This window comes from Rattus rattus, chromosome 2 (assembly GCF_011064425.1).
Source record: "Rattus rattus isolate New Zealand chromosome 2, Rrattus_CSIRO_v1, whole genome shotgun sequence".
Taxonomy (NCBI): Eukaryota; Metazoa; Chordata; class Mammalia; order Rodentia; family Muridae; genus Rattus; species Rattus rattus.
The window spans coordinates 41,653,014-41,673,017 of record NC_046155.1 but is presented as its reverse complement, the minus strand read 5'-3'; the positions used below and the strand labels follow the sequence as shown (position 1 = coordinate 41,673,017).

Below are 20,004 nucleotides of genomic sequence, written 5' to 3'. Positions count from 1 at the left end.
GGAAAAATTAAGTCAAAGAGGTTTCAATCTTTTCAAACCGATCCTGGTAGCTCAACTCAAGAATTGCAATGATACTCACTGACAACAGCTGTACAAGAAATCTGAAACTTGCAAAGCTAACAGAATTGACATTCATTGTCATTTTGCTTCTGAATTTCTCTAGAACCCAAAACAATTTTTTCCTTATGCTATTCTGAGTCATCTCAAGTCTTGCATCATATCCAAGGCTGGTCTACCACAGCCATCTTGTTTTCACTTTTGAGGGTATTACCCTTGCCCATCTACCCCTCTCACAGCAAAGCACGAGACATCAGACTCAGACCCACTGCTTTAAGAAGAAAGCTCATTTTAATCCAGGTGAGCTGTATTAAAGCTCATTTAATCCAGGGAAGCATGAAGTATTAGCTATTTAGTTTGATGTTTTATCTGGTATCCAGTATCCCTGGCATCACTTAGTTTTCCTTAATCATCTTAGCCTTTGGGAATTCTATAAAGATCTGTATGACTATTCATTAGCACTCAGATTCTCTGTCTTGATTCTAGGCCTCACGGAAATCTCCATCTTCCCACACATCAGAGCTACCACAACAAAACACAATTCTACATTTCAGCGGTCTGGCCTATGGCTAGTAACCCCTTTCTTAAACCTAGCAACAGAATAACTCACCAGTGTTTTTGATATAAATTATAAAATTAATTAAAACCCTAGAGTATGCAAAATCAAATGTTCCTAAAAGTATACTATGTCTTTAACCAGTTTTCAACATAAATGGATCTTTAATTTTGGAGAAGTTGCTGAAGTCTGTTTACTTCTGACAAGGGCAAAGAGGTTGATTTTTTTGCCAGCCCTCACCTCTCCCCCAGCCAGTGTCCTTGAACAAACAATGAACCGAATAAAAGAAACAAACACTGTGAGTCAGGTCACTATCATAGCTCCATCTGCCCAACCAGTGCTCACATAAATGTCATACAGAGTTCGATGAACAGAGTACACTCGGCACAGCACTGAGACCACCACCAATCTGCTTCAGAAAAGAATCTCAAATGAGAAAGCCTCTCTTATGCTGACAATACAGACTCAGAGCTCTTTTCTTTTCTTCAGTTTTAAATTGGATCAGAACGAACGTGTTAATGGCTTGTACATCACTCAAGAATTCTAACAACACTCAAAATGGAGTTTTTTAATTTTAGGAATTACCTGGCTTAAAACAACAGCAATGGAAAGGGATATCCGTAATGCTCCTACTTTGTGTGTGAACCAGGGATCTCTAGTTACCATGATTAACAGACTGAACAAGGCATATATTCAGCCAAGTGCATCTTAGACGGCCTGAGTGATCATGGTAGAACACACAGTTGGAAGATGTCTATAAATTCCCACTTGGGCAGTCTACAACCTATCAGATCAGAAAGTTTTATAAAATACAAATTATAAAATCTGTTAAGATGAGCTAGAACTAATAAAAGACACTGTGAAAATAGAAACAGTAATAAAGACATGGAAGGTATATACTTTATTAATAGAAACAGGAGGAAGAAATTAGGAACTCAGAACAACATGGGAAAAAAAAACTGTCATCTTCTTAACTCTAAGACCTCACCAACCTGTTACTAACCTTGGGAGATCTTGTCTTTTCAGTCAGTGTGCCATTCATGAGACAATCAAATAATATGAGTATCTCTCTTTTTTAATTAGATTTTTCTTGGATATTTTATGTATTTACATTTCAAATGTTGTCCCCTTTTCCTCCCTCCCATGTCCCCTTCCCCCAACCCTCCTTCTATGAAGATGCTCCCACTCCCACCTCAACGCTCTGGCTTTTCCCTACACTGGGGAAACAAGCCTTCACAGGACCAAGGGCTTTTCCTCTTACAGATGCTAACAATGCCATCCTCTGCTATGGAAGTGGCTGGAATCATGGGTCCCTCCACCTGTACTCATTGGTTGTTAGTTTATTCCCTGGGAGCTCTGGTGGGGTCTGACTGGTTGATACTGTTGTTCTTCCTATAGTGTTGCAAACCCCTTCAGCTCCTTCCGTCTTTTCTCTAACTCCTTCATTGGGGTTCCCTTGTTCAGTCCAATGGTTAACTGCAAGCATCCTCATCTGTATGAGTAGAGCTCTGGCAGAGCCTCTCAGGGGACAATCATATCTAGCTCCTGTCAGCAAGCACTTCTTGGCATCAGTAATAGTAGCTGGGCTTGGTGGCTGCACATGGGATGGATCCCCAGGTGGGGCAGTTTCTAGATGACCTTTTCTTCAGTCCCTGCTCCACTTTGTCCCTGTATTTCCTCCCATGAGTATTTTGGTAAAGCAATAAAGTAATCTTCCTGCAACAAACCCAAAGAAGATAATTCCACCTCTAACAACAAAAATAACAGGAAACCCTTAGCCAGACTAACCAGAGGGCAGAGAGAGGAGAGGAATGAACAAAATCAGAAATGAAAAGGGAGACATAACAACAGAAACTGAGAAAATTCAAAAAAATTATCAGATCCTATTACAAAAGCCTAAATTCAACAAAACTGGAAAATCTGGAGGAAATGGACAATTTGCTAGACAGGTACCGTGTACCAAAGTTAAATCAGGATCAGATAAACTATCTAAAAAGTTCCATAACCCCTAAGGAAATAGAAACAGCATTAAAAATCTCCCAACCAAAAAAAGCCCAGGACCAGATGGGCTTAGAACAGAATTCTATCAGACCTTCAAAGAAGATCTAATACCAATACTCTTCAAACTATTTCACAAAATAGAAACAGAAGGAACACTACCCAATTCGTTCTTTGAAGCCACAATTACATTTATACCTAAACCACACAAAGACCCTACAAAGAATGAGTATATCTCTTACGTGGCTGTTTCAGTCATTGATTTAATTATCCATCAGATTGCTATGTGGCTATATGATCATAAATTATATATTTTCTCTCTCAATAAAATACAATTTTAGAACATATAGCACAATGCTTTTAATGTAGTAATAAAAGTAACATCTTGCTATTTGCAATTTATGGTGTCAAACTCCAAGTGTTCAATATTTGTTATTCAATACCACCCACGTTAAACCACAGTCTCTGGAAGCTGCATTATAAAGGCCTTTCCTCTTCTTGTATTCTTACATGCTCTAAGTGTCTGAACTATCTGTTTTTTCTCTAACTTGGGTTTTTTTGTTTGTTTGTTTGTTTGTTTGTTTGTTTTGGGTTTTTTGGCAAAAGACAGAAGGAGACAGAGGATGTTAGAATTCCAATTAATAAACTGAGTGGAAATGGGTGCAACTCCTTTCCTTTGGTCACCAATTCTAATGGTTATGAAACAGCAGTAGGGACTGGAGAGATGGCTTAGTGGCTAAGAGAACTGACTGCTCTTCCAGAAGTCGTGAGTTCAATTCCCAGCAACTACATAGTGGCTCGCAACCATCTGTAATGGGATCTGATGCCTTCTTCTGGTGTGTTTGACAGTGACAGTGTACCCACATACATGAACTAAATAAATAAGTCTTTAAAAAAAAAAACCAGCAATGACTTTGTGTAATAAAAAGACTAAAATGGTAGACTATTTATTTTTATGCAAAAACTCAAAGATTAGATATGGCCAATGAAGGTACCCAAAGCCAACATCCATCAACAACATTAACGCTGTTCCGTTGGTATCTTACCTGCCCTACCCATTAGTCTGCTGGCCATAACAGAAGGAGGCAGGAGCTATGGAAGTTTTGTTTGTTCATATTTTCCTGGGAAACAGTTAATTCCTAGAGAGATAACAGGAGTCATGCCAACATTCTCTTCTTTATTGGTTACTAGTTTAAATTACCAGGTGGGTACCCCATATCCTGGCTTTAGAAGATTTAGATGAAATGCACTTGCCAAGTGGTGGTGGTGCATACCTTTAATTAAAGTACTTGGGAGACAGAGGCAGGCAGATCTCTGAGTCTGAGGCCATCCTGGTCTACAGAATGAATTCCAGAACAGCCAGGGATACACAGAAAAACCTTATCTTGAAAAACAAACAAGTAAATAAAGTAAAATAAAAATAGAAGATGAATGTGATCTTTGAACAATGCATTAAGGGTTGCAGTTCTGGAGCTCACTAATGACTTAACTATATCCTAGTTTCCTTTGACCAGTTTTGAGGTTCAAATGTCATTTATCAATCAATGCTTCCCATACCGTACTTCACAGCATATCTTCTTCTTGCCTATTAGAAACATTAGATATGCCTCTATGTTTAGTCTTTATCAACAAATAAATAGGCCAACTGGGAAAACAGCCAAAGCCGCCTGTGGGAACACTTTCAAGATACATAAGCCTCTAGTTCTACATTTAATAAAGTATGTTTGTATAATATAAATAATAATCTAAGATATTAGATTTGTGGCAGCCTTCAAAAAAAAACAAAAAACAAAACAAAAAAAAAAAAACCAGGAGAGTTGAATCTACTGTATCCACAAGCTACCAGATTCGTTCTATTTTTATCCATCCTTTAACATAGTTGCGCTCTTCTGTAAGTACTGTTAAGGAATGCAAACATTAGCTGTCTTCAGGTCAAAGCACTACATATTCCATTTTCTTCACATCCCCAGTATTTAGTCAGTCAGTAGTTTCTGACTATGTTAACATGCCTCTCAAAACACTTAGTTGTTGCCTAAATTCTTTTGTACCAAGATGTGAAAGATCCAGTTGCATATATAAATCCCCTCTTCCAAAATACAAATGAAACTAAAATCCTCAAGAATCTACGTACCAACAACATTTTCAAAGTTGGTAAAGGCCAACCTAAAAGACAGCCCTCGAATTCTAAGTGATCATTCCCAGCCGTCAGCAATTACTAACACTGCCACGTGTGCTCAGCTGCCTTTTGCAAGGAGTTACTCTTTCTCTGCCAGTCTCAGTCAGCCTTCTGTCAGCTCCAGTTTAACAGTTTCCTTCTTGGACTAAGATCCTTTCCTAATGATCTGAACTGGAGTAAGCTGTCTCCATGTACCTAACTCCCTCTATCATTAGTATATCTATCCTAACCTCAAACTCCTGCTTGATAAGGATTTTATAACTACCACTAAGACAGTGCCCCAGTCACATTCTGACAGACATTTAAGGTGTGTGGACCTCTAGGCAAATACTGTAAAACGTGACATGTTTCAGAATTACTTGGAAAAAGTTAACAGATAAGCTGTGGGGCTAAAGAGTACGCAATTCTAAGAGGGTCCCAGATGATACTCAAACTGCTTGCCCAACCAAGCACCATCCTCTGGGAACCACTTACCGCCTTTGTGAAGCTGAGTAAGGAAGGGTGTAAGTGAATGGACTGCACATATGCAATTCTGATATAAATTCAAGGATCGTGGGTGTTCACTCACAACTACTCTCCTTTCTATATTTCATTCTAAGGAATGTGTAAGATGTTTGTTGACTTGGTGTCAGGAAGCACTCACTACAGTAATAGTGAAACTGTGCAAACACTTAGGAATGAAGGAGTGCTTCCTAGTGGAAAGTCGGTTCTGTCTAAGCTGTACTCTTCAGTCTTGGGGTCTTTCACAGCTGTGTGGTACTTCTCTATACACCTGACTAATACTTAGAAACAAGAAACTCATCATTATCATTTAAAAAATGACTCAAACAAAACCTTTCAGGTGAAGGCATGGTCTGTTAGGAAGAACATAAATGTAAATAAACACTTCAACTGTCAATGACAGAACAGGACTGAAATCCTCATGTCTCTCCTAAAGGATAACCACCTGGGGATCATAAACCATTTCTCCATTCCAGACCAAGGTTGTGTGAACCCACAATAAGAAATGAAAGAGAAAGTGGTTCTCTATTTAAAGACAGTGGTCCTAATTGTAATAAAGAATTTAAGTGGCAGAGAAATGGTAAACTATGAAGGATTTGTCCAATGCCTTCAAGTCACACATTCTGTATTTATGAACTCGGACTATCAGCACATCATTATTCACTTACACATAGTTCCTTACACATACTCAATAGTCATTTATTCAACTTAAGTCAGTATCAACTCCTTTAAAAATAGCCATATTCATTCATTTCCTTCTATAGTTTTCAACAATATTCCAAAATTCACTAAAAAAATAAGAACAAACAATTAAGTAATAAACTACTTCCTTCCCCCCAAAGGCTAATATAAAAATACATCTTGTCAACACAGAAAAATATTTTGAGGTTCCTGGTCTGTATTTCCTCAATGAGCAGCCAGAATCCATTAAATTCATATCTAATCTATTCAATGTAACACCTCTTAGGACTTAGCAATTACAGATATAGCAGGATTATATATGTTTTAACTTTTCCATATCTATCAGTCTTTTCTCGATGTATAATCCTATCAGGCTATTACCATTGTAAGAACTCTTAAATTTAATGTGAGAAAATGAATGAATATATACAATGTCTATCAGAAATACTTTCAAATCTAGAATCCCTAATTTATAAAAAAAGTCTAAATATCAAGTAATTTCTAGTGAGCATACCTCTTGTAGAAGACGAGGGTCTACACAATCACCATCATCATTAAACATAGACTCCCAGCTTTCCTCCACAGCAATACTTCCTTGTGCATGAGAAGTGTCTGTTGTTTTTAGATCTACAGATGTGTCCACAGATGAATCAGAAAATGGTATGCCACACACTCTACTCTCTGAGTCATCTTCCTCTTTTGTTTTAAATTCTTCAGCAGTTCTTAGGTCATGCAAGGCCTCTGTCATCTCCTCAGTAGTATCCAGATCACTGGCCAAGGCACTCTCCACAAGTATGCCTGATCCATTCGACATGCTCAGTTCAGAGTCCAGACAAGGGGTAATGTCACTATCAGCAGTCTTCTTTATGGGTAAAGAGGAAGCACAATCTGACACACTTTCTGTCAACTTTCCTGTTGACGCTGTAAAACCAGATGCAATACTCCCAGCATAAATATCTGAGCAAGCATTTAGGCTGCTACTGTTTTCAGAGTTCGTCTCACTCTTAGCTAAATCAAGTCGGGCTACATCTGCACTCATTTCTATATAATCTGAGGAATTTCTCATGTTGCCACTACTCTCACCAGATTCTCTAACTGCAGCTGTACAAGGGCTGCCTACAGTCACAGGGTCACAAACTGTACCTGCAATGTCCACCATACCTGCCTTGCTGGCACTGTCGCATACATCCCTAAATCCATTACCTGTGTCTATTTCATGAACAAGGTCCACTGTATCGGAAGGTTCAGACTTCACACACAACTCATCAGCAGAGCTGTCATTCCTACACTCTCCAGTCACTGCTGGGTCAATAATACCATTTGTGCTCTCTAGCTTGCTGACTATAGCCATTTTAAGAGAAACGTTACCCATAGTCTCAGAAATGGAATCTACACCTTTTTGACCCAAGACAGACTCTGTACTGTTGACTGTACTCTCACTTTCAGCTTCGAAGTCTACAAAAGTTGGATGTGCAGCATCATCTGGCCCTCCAGGAACAGAAACTGCAGAGATGTTCCCAGGACTGTGCTTTGATACCCCATGTGATGTTTCCATACCATACGGTGCAGTTTCAGAATCAGAACTTAGTGTCCCTGGCATAGCCATACCATCTGGTTTCAGCATAGTTGTAACAACTTGAGGAAACTGAGAGACTAGTTCTATAACTTTGGCCTCAGTTACAATGCTGCTTTCCAAATTTCTATTTACAAAAGTTTCCCCACTGAAATCACAGAGTTCCACATTCTGGAACGGTCTGTTTGGAACCTGTGCAGCACTGACTTCTGAGGAAGACTGTGATGGAGGCACCCCCCAGGGTCCTGTCCCTCCTGAAGTCTGAACTTCCACACACTCCATCTCCTTTGGTTTAAAAAGTCTTCGTAAAGGTACGCTAGATACAGCTGCAGCATCGTGAGCACTGTGCTGATGTTCTCGGGATGAGGCTTCTATGGGTTTTCCAGTTCCTCTCTTAGAACAAGCCTTCTCTTTATTCCTTTTTGGTGGGGACCTGTCTTTCCTTAGTTTTGGTGGAGATCTCTTTCCTTCCCTACAGTTACTATCCTTTCTACCAGATTGGCCTGCACTTAGTCTGTGGGACTCGGGTTTGCTTGCAGAAGTCTTCTGGGGAAGACAATCTTCTTTTTGTTCTTTTAGCACAAAGGCAGGAGGCCCCTGGTTTTCTTCCTGGTCACCTGACTTGAGGAGAGCTGCTCCCCTTCGAGCTTTAGGTACATAAAGTGCCATGTCAGGCCTTTTGGTTCGAACTCTGCATCTCTCTGCTTCTTGCTGCATGGCACCACTTTGATCTGAAAGAAAATGAATAAGTTAATAATAAAAAAAAAAAAACAAAGAATGGTAGAGAGCCTACTAATCTATTCTTTTATTTTTTTTTTTTTTAAGTCAGCAGTCACTGACTTAAAAAACCCGACATAAAATACTTAATCCACTCAGGCATGTCAATAAGTAAATTCCCAAAACTCATGATAGAGATTCATCTAAGCCACTGTGCCACCTGGCCAGGAGTGGTTCTCTCCTTGCATCACATGACTCCTGGGCCTGCCCTCACTGCTGGCCCCTGTATTTGCTGAGCCACCCAGCTAAACTAAACTTCCTTTGCTATTCTGAACTCTTAATATCTAGCCTAACACACATTTTCTATTATTCTGTTTGTAGAATATGATTTTTAATGTATTAATTTATTTGTGTGTATATCTGTGTGCGCACACATGAACATCACAGTGTGCACGTGGAGGTCAGAGTTGGTTCTTTCCTTCTGTGATGTGGATTCTGGGGACTGAATTCTTCAGGCTGTCAAGTCTTGGCAAAAAAACACCTTTACCCACTGAACCAATTTGCTGATCTACGAGTATGATTTTAATAGTAAGCCAGATTTCAAAAAGGCCTAGGTTTTCACTTGAAGGGATGTAATTAACACAGTGTGTCACAGTCTCAATAGATACAGCACCTTCTGGGTAGACATGGCAGATGTGGACCAGGGAACAGAAGTAACGATAATGAATGTAATGTGAAGGTAAAAGGAGGGGCTGAAAGGACAGTATGGACTTACATCCCACAGCCCTTCAAATTCAGCAGGTCTCATGACAACCAGACACACACAGTAAGTAAAAAGTACCAAAGAAATGTTCAACTGACATAAACTGATAGAACTAATAAAGACCAAAAATGATAGAATTACAACTCATCATTTCTAGACTCTGAAGTAAAATAATAAGGGCAACATGAAGGCAGCAAACAATAAACACAATTATCTATTTGGGGAAAAACAAAAATAAACCCTTCTGTAAAATTTACCCAAAGAAGTATCTGAAGGCTTCTATTTCAGCCACAAGGTCAAGAAAATGTGATGGGGTTTTAAAAAGCAACACATTCTTAGCATGGAGGGGGGAAAATGCCACACTGTGTATGATTAGAAGAACTAACTGAAGGATGTGTATTGCCCAAAGGGATTTAAATGAAGCATCACATTATAAGTTACACCTGGGGACCAGCTGCTCTACAGAAGAGACAACATTGTTCTTTCACATTTCTCCAGAATGTGTGCCTATGTTTCTCCAGAATTAATTGACAGAAACTAAAGGAAGCAACAATTTTAACTCAATGTAAGGAAAAAACAAAGCAAAGCAAAACAAAACTCTGCATTTCTAGATTTTTCAATGCTATTATCAGGTAACAACCACATTTCCAAAAAATCCTAAATACATATAGATGACTGACATACACTAGAGAAAGCAATTCTATCTATAACGAACATTTAAGCATCTTTCTAAATCATATTACTATCTTTAATCTGCAACTAGACTACTAAAGCCCTCAAATTATATACTTTAAAATTGTATACTGTAGTGGTTTCCAAAGCATTCCCCTTTCCTTAATGATCATATATCATAATACTGTTTTTAAAATCAGAATAGCAACATAATAAACTTACATTGTCTATTTTCTACCCAAATGCTAAATTCAATTGGGCTATAACAAGCAGTGTGTTGGTAAATTACTGACAAGCTCAACAAGTGTGTTTCAGAGTGTTGTTGTTTATATCAATAATGTCTACAGTAAGTGACTCCTTTGCCCACGTGGATAACAGCTTTGAATAATGGAAGAGTGTATCTTCATTTTTTAAGCTATTCACAATATAGTAGCTAAAGACATGACACATTTATATCATTAGTATTTCATCCGTTGTAAGTCTAGACAATCAATAAGTAATCAAGCTCTGATTTATGGCACCTGCCAATCTCTGTATGGTAAATATTTTTATTTTTACTGTGGATAATTTCAAGTTACCAATATGATATCACTGGACATGGATTTGAGGGAAATTTGTAAAGACACTAGTCTTTAAACTATAGAGATGTAACTTCCACAGCACTGATCATAAAGAAAGGCATTAAGTAGTTGTTATCTTTTAAAAATCCCATGGATTTACTGATAATCCTATGTGCCATACTTCATAGCAATGGCTATTTTAGTAATCAGAGCGCAAAAATCCTAAGATTTCAATGTTCAGCTTGTGGGCAAGTAGAAGATACTCCAATACAGAACTTGCTGTGAGGTTAGTTCAGAATAAGTTACAGATCAAAACCAGGAGGAGTTTCCTCATCTTGTAGACTTTCAAGATACTGTCAAATTACTATAAAGCTTTCTCAAATTTTTATGAACTTCTTTTGGAACTGTAGGCATGACAGTTCTTTAACAATGGAAGTATGGGGACCTGTCACATACAATTTAAAGAAAAATGTATCTTGGATTAAAAAAATTCCTGCCCCGGGGCCTAGGGAGATGACCAGACAGTGAAGTACGACTTGCCATCCAAACATGAGGATCTGAGTTCAAACTGAAGCACTAATGGAGAAAAGGAAAAAGGCTATGTCTCCTGGCCTGAACCTCAGGGACAGGGAAGCAGACAGGAGGAGCCCAGCCAGTCTAGCAGAGCAACAGGCTCAAGGTAAAGTGAAAGCTTACATGACATGTAAAGAGCAGAGCCACTGCCACCTGAGGTCCACCTCTGGCCATCACACACACGCCCACATTTGTACACACCAACTTCCTAAGGGATTTACTCACAGCATCTGACTTCTTCACTCAGCTCTTCCCCATTCAGCTTAACTTATGCAATTTGTTCAAAATTACATTTTCTAAATGGGGTAAGAAGTCAGATTCCTTTATCATAGAGAGCAGCCAATTACTAAAATATATCTTTGAAACAATTCAGGCTAAATTAGTTTCTCTGTAACTTCTGTGCTTTGGGTCTATACTTACTTTAGCATCTCTCCAACTGCTTCTACTGTTTTAAAGTTCTCTTTAAAATATTAGTAACTTTACGCACCTCTCTGATCTACTGTCATAAGAACATAAATAACAAACAAACCAAGCTTTAACATTTTCACAACAGGGTCACACCACTTGTCCTATATTTGTTATCTAAACAACAGGGTATTAGTCTTTAAATACTCAATAGGCAATTCAACCATGGATTGACTAGACTCAGGATTCTAAAAAAGTTCAGAGTATCTAATATTTGAAATTACCATGCTTGTAGAACAAATTCTCTAATGTTCTATTACTTTGTTGGTTCATACAAATGCATAAGTAAGCCACATAAGTTATCTCAATCTGTGTGTGTTGCGTGTGTGTGTGTAGAAAGAAAAGGAGGGGGTGTCTCAATGTTTATTTCAGGTTGGCTTATATTGCCTAAACTGGTCTTGACCTTGAAATCCTGCCTCAGCCTCTCAAGTGCTGAAATTACACGCATGTTCCACCACATCCTCCTGCATCAATTTTTTATTTAAAAAATCTGAACTGAAAACCTGGAGTTAAGTTACATGAGTTAGAAATGGTACAGAAGTGTTCATTATCCTTTACCTGACTCACCTGCTGTCTTCTATTACCGTCTCTCCTCGAGTGCTTTCTCATTCATAATCACACATGTCCCTCCTCCTTTCCTACTTCCCTCTCTCCCCCAGGCTGTTTTTTTCCCCTGAACCATTTGAGACCATTTAGCTAAATCTGATGGTTTTAATCTGATCCAATTTTTATGATCCAATATTTGCCATTCAAGTCACAGCACTTTTCTGAAAAAACAAACAAAAATGTATCTTAGCTAAAAACACATGCTAAGATTCCCTAAGCTAAAAATCACAGCTTCTGGGGTTGGTCAATACAGGAAATTTCCACCTAAAAAACATTTTCTAACTTTTCCAAAATCAAATAAAAGATTATTACCTTATCTAATACTCCATTTGGGCATGTCTCCGAAAGTTATATGATCCCTTCACTAGACACACAACATGTGTCCTTGTCTGTTCCTTCCCAGGAAATCCCAGAACTGAGATGCAACAGTTAACACAACCCAGGTGTCTCTTTGTTTCTTTCCTACTTTATTTTTTTTAAACCATGTCAAATTCCTTTGAAAAGGAAGTAAGGCACAATCAATTCTCTTGTTAATAAACAAAAATATGAGGTTGAGAGAAGAAAACATTCTAATTAAGGGTATTTTGGCAGTAGATTTATTTCAAATCTATTTTCTATTTTCTGAAGACTAAGTTTCATTAAATTTGTTAACAAGTATGAAAAATGTTTTAGATACCATAGTGAGTTCTGACTCTGACATCCTCTTAAGAAATCTACAAACTAAAAGGATAGATAAAGGGTACCTAACAGACGACAATTCTCATATATTAAAATGCCAGTGCAACTGCCCTGAACACAAGACTCAGGTAAACAGAGAGTTAACAAGAGACAACGCCCACGAGCACAGTTCTCAGAAGTCCCACATAATATGGGATTCATTTTACAACAGCTGTGGCACTTCAAAACAATGAGAAAATAAATTCTCTGGCTATTTACTTGGCTAGCCTTTTCTGTATATTGAAGTGAAACTTGCCTATGGGCTATCAAGGTTACTGTATAACATACTAGGTTAAAATGTGTGATTTACAAGCTGGGTTTAGTGTTCCTAGAAAATTTGATCAACCTCATCTGTTGCTGTCAGGGAATAATTTTGAGTAGACATTTAAAATAATTCTTTTTTTTTTTTTTTTTTTTTTCTTTTTTTGAGCTGGGGACCTAACCCAGGGCCTTGCGCTTCCTAGGTAAGCGCTCTACCACTGAGCTAAATCCCAGCCCCAAAATAATTCTTTTTTAATGGCAAAGTTCTGTTTGAGTCTCTACTCTTGATTCTGTTTGGCAAATGGACTATGTTTAGTGGTACTGGAATGGGTCTAGGACCATACCCATGGTAGGTAAGTGCTTTATCACTGACTGTACAATGACTAAAACAGCCAAAATAAAAATGAATAAATTTAAGTTATTTTGTGCATAATGCCTGTGCTGCATCCTCTAATTTCACTGTAGCCTTTGTTTTGAACACATAACTTGTGCACACTCTGCTGAATACACCATTATGCCACACAATATTACTGCATGTTATGAACTGCATTTTGACTGTACTACAATATCTTCTGGTCTCACAGAAACAATGGCTTAAGTGCAGAAAACCAAGTTTTAACTTTCCTATTCTCCTTCAATATGTATCAAATTATATCTTTGTACTATGTTAGAATGTTTTATTCTAAACACAGTTGTTTGAGTTAATGATGTCATAAAAAAATCACTGAATGAATTTTCACTTGGGAATCATAACAGAATTTCCAACAATTTTTGAAAACCTAAACATACTTGTTATTCAGTATGATGTGCTTATGAACAGTGATAGTCTCGGCACTGACGTGGTGGTGTGAATGAGAACAGTCCCTACAGGATAGACAGACAGGCTTACAGGTTTGAATGCTTGGACACCAGGGAGTGGTACTATCTGAAAGGATTATGGCCTTGATGGAGGAAGAGTATGTGTGTCGGGGTGGGGATGGAGGTGGGGTCAAAAGCCCAAGTCAGTGCCAGGGCTTCTCTTCTGCTGCCTGTGGATCCAGATGTAGAACTCTGACTTACATGCCTGCCTGCATGCTGTCATACTCCCTGCATGATAACAATGGACTGTAAACCTTCGAACCTGTAAGCAAGCTCTAATTACATGCTTTCTTTTATAAGAGCTGCCTTGGACACAGTGTTTCTTCACAGCAATGCAACAGTAACTAAGACACCTGACAGTGATAAAATAAAATAATAAATTCTGAGTAACACTGAAGATGCCTTATCTCCTGGAATATCAGATAATCAGCCAAGATTTAATTATTTAAAAGATCTTTAAGATTACATCTATTTATTTACTGGTATATTGGTGGAGGCATTTGTTTGCTCCGTACCCATGTGGAAGTCAGAGGACAATTTGTAGGCATTGATTTTGTCCTACATGGGGGTCTCAAGGATTGAGTTTGCGTCATCAGGCTTGGTTGCAGTCACTTTTACTTGATGAGCCACCTCTCTGAGTCAGAAGACTTAACTCTTTATGTGAAAATAAGTAAGCATATTTATATTTGTATGCAAATTTGTTTTGCCTTTAATGAATGGTAGAATGAGATTATATTGAAGAATTTTTTTTTTCTTTTCCTTTTTTCGGAGCTGGGGACCGAACCCAGGGCCTTGCACTTGCTAGGCAAGCGCTCTACCACTGAGCTAAATCCCCAACCCGGAAGAATATTTTAAAAAGAATTTCTTTATAATCTACTACCTTTAAATGTATGATGTGTGTGGTGGTTTGGAGCCCATGAGAATTGGTACTATTAGCAGATGTGGCCTTGTTAGAGGAAGTGTGTCACTGGAGGTGGGATGTTCGAGTCTTATATATAAGCTTAACTCTGGCCAGTTCAAAGTCTCCTCCTGGCTGCCTTCAGATCACAATGCAGAACTCTCAGCTTTTAATTCATGTCTCCCTGGACATGCTTCCTGCCATGATAATAGACTAACCCTCTGAGACTGTAAGCCAGCCCCAATTAAATGTTTTCTTTTATAAGAGTTGTCTTGGTCCTGGTGTCTCTTCACAGCAAGAAAACCCTAGGACAATCTGTATGCATATTTTATATACCTATTGTGGTGGTTTTAACTAGAAATGTCCCACATAGGCTCACATATTTGAACACATGATCCCCAGTGAGTGGTACTATTTGAGGAGGTTATGGAACCTTTAGGAGGTGCAGTCATGCTATAGGAAGTCTATCACTGGGACAGGCTTTGAGAGTTGTGGTATCTCCCTATTTCCAGTTTGCTCTCTCTGTTTCTAGTTGAGATATAATCTTTCAGCTTGCTATGCCAGCCACATGCTGCCATGCCTCCTCCACCATTATGAACTCTCTCCTAGAGAAACAAAATAAACTCTTCCATAAGTCCCTTTTGGTCATGGTTTAATCACAGCAACAAAAAGTAACTAATATATGTATATGACCAGACTTACCAAAAACTTCTCAGGCAAAAGAGTTTACAAAGTAGAAGTTTAAATAGTTCTGTACTAGTCTATTCTGTCTGAGAAATGCTAGGACAACAGAAGACACACAAAAGGGTGCTATCAGACTAGTACATACTTGGACTATATCCAGAAAATATCATAGTCTTTTATTTTCCTTTTGTTTGGTTGGTACTAAAGATGGAGTCCAGGGCCCTGTGTGTGGTAATGCATGCTCTATCCATGAGACATACCTACACACCTCATTCCTTAATTTTGAGAACCAGCACAGCCCTAATTATAACCTAAAACACACTGAATAAGAAGTTTAAAGAAGTACTTGCACTTCTGTAGACTGTTCTTGACAATCTTTTTCTTTTTCTTTAATTAACAGTAGCAAATATTGGTAGACTATTTGTTTGGCAAGCATGAAGTCCTGGATTCAATCCCAAGCATTTGCATTAACCAGTGTGGTGGCTCAGCCTGTACTCTCAGCACTAGAGAAGTACAGTGCGGGGCTCAGCAGAAGGTCACCCTTGCTTACACAGAGAGTGTCCAGCCAGCCTGGGATACATAAGACTCTGGTTGGTTTGTTTGTTTGTTTGTTTAAGAAAAAAGAAATGTTAGTGTTACTTTAATAGGCCAGCTTTAAAAATATTTCCCAGGTACTCTTCCTTCAGTTAGCAGTAATTTTTCATGAATGTGTATTTCTAAGGAGAATTATCTACACTGTTACACAGGAAAGAGCAGGAAATGAAAGAGAGAAAGGATGTCAAAGGCCTACTATTTTATACTACATGCTTCACATTATTTAAATTTGTTACAGCAAGCATGCAGTATTTTGTGATTAAAAACAAAATCACTGGAATTCAAAGACTATTTTAATAAAATAAGATAGTACAATAAGCTGGCATAAGAGAACCATAGGCAATGAACATTTATAAACAGATCTTCACTGGACAGAACTACTGTAGGTAAGAAAATGATGAATAGAGAAAAGAGGAAATGCTTTAATATACTTGACAGTACAATAAAATAAGCAACACATAAATTACTTCTTGCTGAGAAGATAGCAAGTGCTACAGGATGCTGAGCAACCTCCACTGGCTGGGAATAATCTAGGACTGCACTGACCGAGTACACGAAGCATCTGAGCATCTAAAGTGGTCAGTCTGACCTGAGATGTAACACTGTGGGGTTTCAAAGGCTTGGAACATGCATGTGTGCGCGTACACACACAAACTTAAAATGTCTCATTATTTTATGTTGATTATATAGGGATGATAACTGTTTGGATATACTAGTTTATATAAATTATTAATTTCACGTTTATTTTATACTTTTAAAAGTAGCTGGTGACTTTAAAAATCATTTACATGGTTCACACTCCTGTCCCGTGTCATGTTTCTAATGGAACAGCACTGTTCCAAGATGTTTCATAGTTCTACAGTCCTGAGCAAAGGTAGCCAGTTCTGTGTGTTGTCTACTTCAGCAACATGGAAACACATCAACCTAATCTGTACATTCAAAATGATTTTTAAAATGTTAATCGCAAAAGTCTACTCGTTTCATAAATCTCAAAGTAAGACAAGTTATAGAACATGCCCTTGAAATAAAACTGATCATCAACACATTTAGGAACACCGCTTACCACTTCTTCTTCTAAAAACAGAGCTTTTTCAAAAAAGTATGCTTAAAAAACCATGGAAGGCCTTAAATTTAGAATTGTTTCTTTGCACTTTCAGAAAAGAACACTCCTGCCTTTACAATACTTTCAAGAGTATTCTTTATTGTTTTAGTCAACTTATAGACTAGCAAAACTAGAGATGCCGAAGCCCTTCAGTTCAGCAGTGTGTATTTCATTAAGAATTGACTGAAAGTATCTTAAAAATAAAGTCAGTATATGTACAAACTGAGATGGCAGATACAAAAAACAGCAACAAATCAACAGGTTTCTGGACTCTAAGATTATCATGCGCTTAAAGTTTTCACTCTTCTCCCCACAGGTAATCACTGCTCCTCCTTCCTCGGCTTCAGTTGAAAGGTATTAGTCAGCTGTCCAAGACACAGCTCTAGAAGTCCGTGGTATTTTCATAGGTTTGCATATAGTCTTATGTAATTTAGCCTCATAGCTACCTACCCCCCAAACTTCCTATCTTCTACTCCAGCTACTCCTAACTTCAGGTTTCGTTTGCTATAATTTTGGTACTTCTAGATGTACCACAACAGTGGGTCTCAACCTGTCGGTCATAACACCTTTGTGTGTGTGAGGGGGTAGTCACATATCAGATATTTACAGTATGATTCACAACAGTAGCAAAATTATATTATGAAATAGAAAAATAAATTCTATAGTTGAAGATCACAACAACATGAAAAGCTGTATTAAAGGTCACAGCATTAGAAGGCTGAGAACTGAACTATACTATACTATACTATACTATACTATACTATACTAGAAACAGCCCAATTGTCTTCTACCATCTCCATGTTTAAAATATATTATTTTCTCCTCAACCAGATATATATTCATCCTCATTCCTCAACTCTTAGCTGAAAAATAGTCATCACTGATTGCAATTGACAGATCAAGGTTCTCTGCATAAGTTACCAAAAATGTGCCTTTATTAAAGCAATTGTTTGCCTCTTCAACATAGGGCTAGTGACTTCTTTTTGCCTTTCAATCTACAATGTCATGCAACCTGCTTGGCACTAAATAAATAATTAAATAATTTTTAAATCGAAAAGCAACCTTTCGATAGGTGGTGTTCTCCTCTAAGCCACAACATGGATTTGGGACCTACTCATTTATTCCCTCCACAAACATCTAGTGAGAGTATTTATTATATAATAAATACTATTTTAAGCACAAACGAGTGTCTAGTGAGTGCTTACTATATACTAACCACCATCTTAAGCACGAACGTCTAGTGAGTACTTATTGTATACTAAACACCATCTGAAGCACTAGAAACAATAATGAATACAAGCCCCCAACCTCATGAAACAAACATTTCAATGGTGAAAATAATAAATATTTAAACATATATCACTGATGTATGAGTGAGAATATCACATAATAAAAATAAGTAAGGATGGACAACGGACTAATAAGGTGTATATGGCTATTTCAGAAGAAAAACCTATGTGATAAAGCAGGGAGACCACTCCAAACAGTCAACACCTTAACTCATACTGAACCAAGTCAATATGGCACCCAAATTGTGGGGGGTAAAGGTCCAAGAAAGAAGAACAAGTACAAAAGTCCTAAGACACATCCTATGCCCAAAGAAATAGGGGCTACAGGTGAGGATAGAGCTTTGGATTTTACTTTCAATGTGTTCAGAAATTACTGGACACGATCTGACTTGTCTTTGCTAAAGATTTTTCTAGCATACAGGAGTACAAAGGGTCACCACAGGAAGAAACCTGTTATTAATTATTATGGCATGCCTACATAGACATGGAAGAACTCATAAAAAGCAGATTAGTGACAGATTTTGAAAGGGAGACTAACAAAATGTAGTAAGCTGAAGCGGGGATGTGAGAAGAAGGCGTCACCGAGTTCTGGTGTGACTCACTGTAGTATTATGTATATTAAGATGTGAAGTTTAAAGAAATAACTAATCAAGAACCTCATACTAGATTTGAGTGCCTAACCAGATTTCCTTGTACAGATAAAGGAGCAATGGGAAAAGTGATCTCACCCTTCAAGGACACAGAATAACCAATGATGAACATGTGTGAAAAATCCCCAGGAAGATCCAAAGCGAAGACTCAGATAAGACCAGCTGGTGATGGCAGATACAGGTCTGGAGGACGAGCCATGGGGGAACTCTCATACTTGGAGTTGAGGATAAGGAAGTACTGCCATTAGAGGAGGAAGAACACAGAATGCCAAAGGGAGTATTAGGCTCTCCAAAGAAAGCACAGAATACTAAAGAAATGTGTTGAAATGTCAACAAAAAAGCAAAACAAAACAAAATAAAACAAACAAAAAAAAACCCCAAACCAACCAAACAAACAAAAAACTAGGGGGAAAAAACCTAACCCAAGGGATAAAAGATCTCCGCTTTTTTTTCTACTAAATTTGACAAGATATGGGTTGTTAGTAACAGTGGAACTGTTTCGTGGTGTGGGAGAGTAAGTGCCCCACTGGAAAGGGTTGGACAGTGCTCTGAGGTAAGAATGTGCAGAGGACAGGAACAAACAGTGCAAACAAGGGTGAGATGGTTAACCCCAAAAAGGTACAGTCAGGCTTTGGATCCTGAAACATAAAGGTAGCAGTGGTGAGATAGTTTCTTCGCCACTAGAGTCAAGAAACTGTGAGATTAAAAATTCTAACAGTATCTGCTTCATCATCTCTGTGTTACAAACAAAAGAGAAATGCTACAAAGAACACAATACTCTATACTGTTCAATTAGTCAACAATGACAATTAAAATCTCACTATTTGCAAGTAACATTTACATATTCAAAATCCTGTAAAAAATTTTTTCTTGGCTTAACAAAATTTCAAAATTAAAGTCTATAAAAACTCAGTTCTGTCGTTCAAGTCTATTCAATCTAAAAAGCACATTTATAAATTCACTAATCTTTAGTCAGTCTGAATCTTTGGAGTACTGGGTAACCATTAATAGTCAACATCAAGCTTTTATACAGTACTCAGAATCTGATGATCA

At 37.9% G+C, this 20,004-nt stretch overlaps 1 protein-coding gene across 1 annotated transcript in view; it reads right to left on the bottom strand.

The window, feature by feature from the left end:
- The window catches only part of R3hcc1l (R3H domain and coiled-coil containing 1 like), a 76,464-nt gene that overhangs the window by 23,193 nt on the left and 33,267 nt on the right, over positions 1-20,004 (bottom strand). Inside the window, exon 2 of the mRNA XM_032891998.1 lies at positions 6,484-8,273. Coding sequence (XP_032747889.1) covers positions 6,484-8,259 — 1,776 coding nt within the window. The 5' untranslated portion in view covers positions 8,260-8,273. The remainder of the gene's footprint in view (positions 1-6,483; positions 8,274-20,004) is intronic.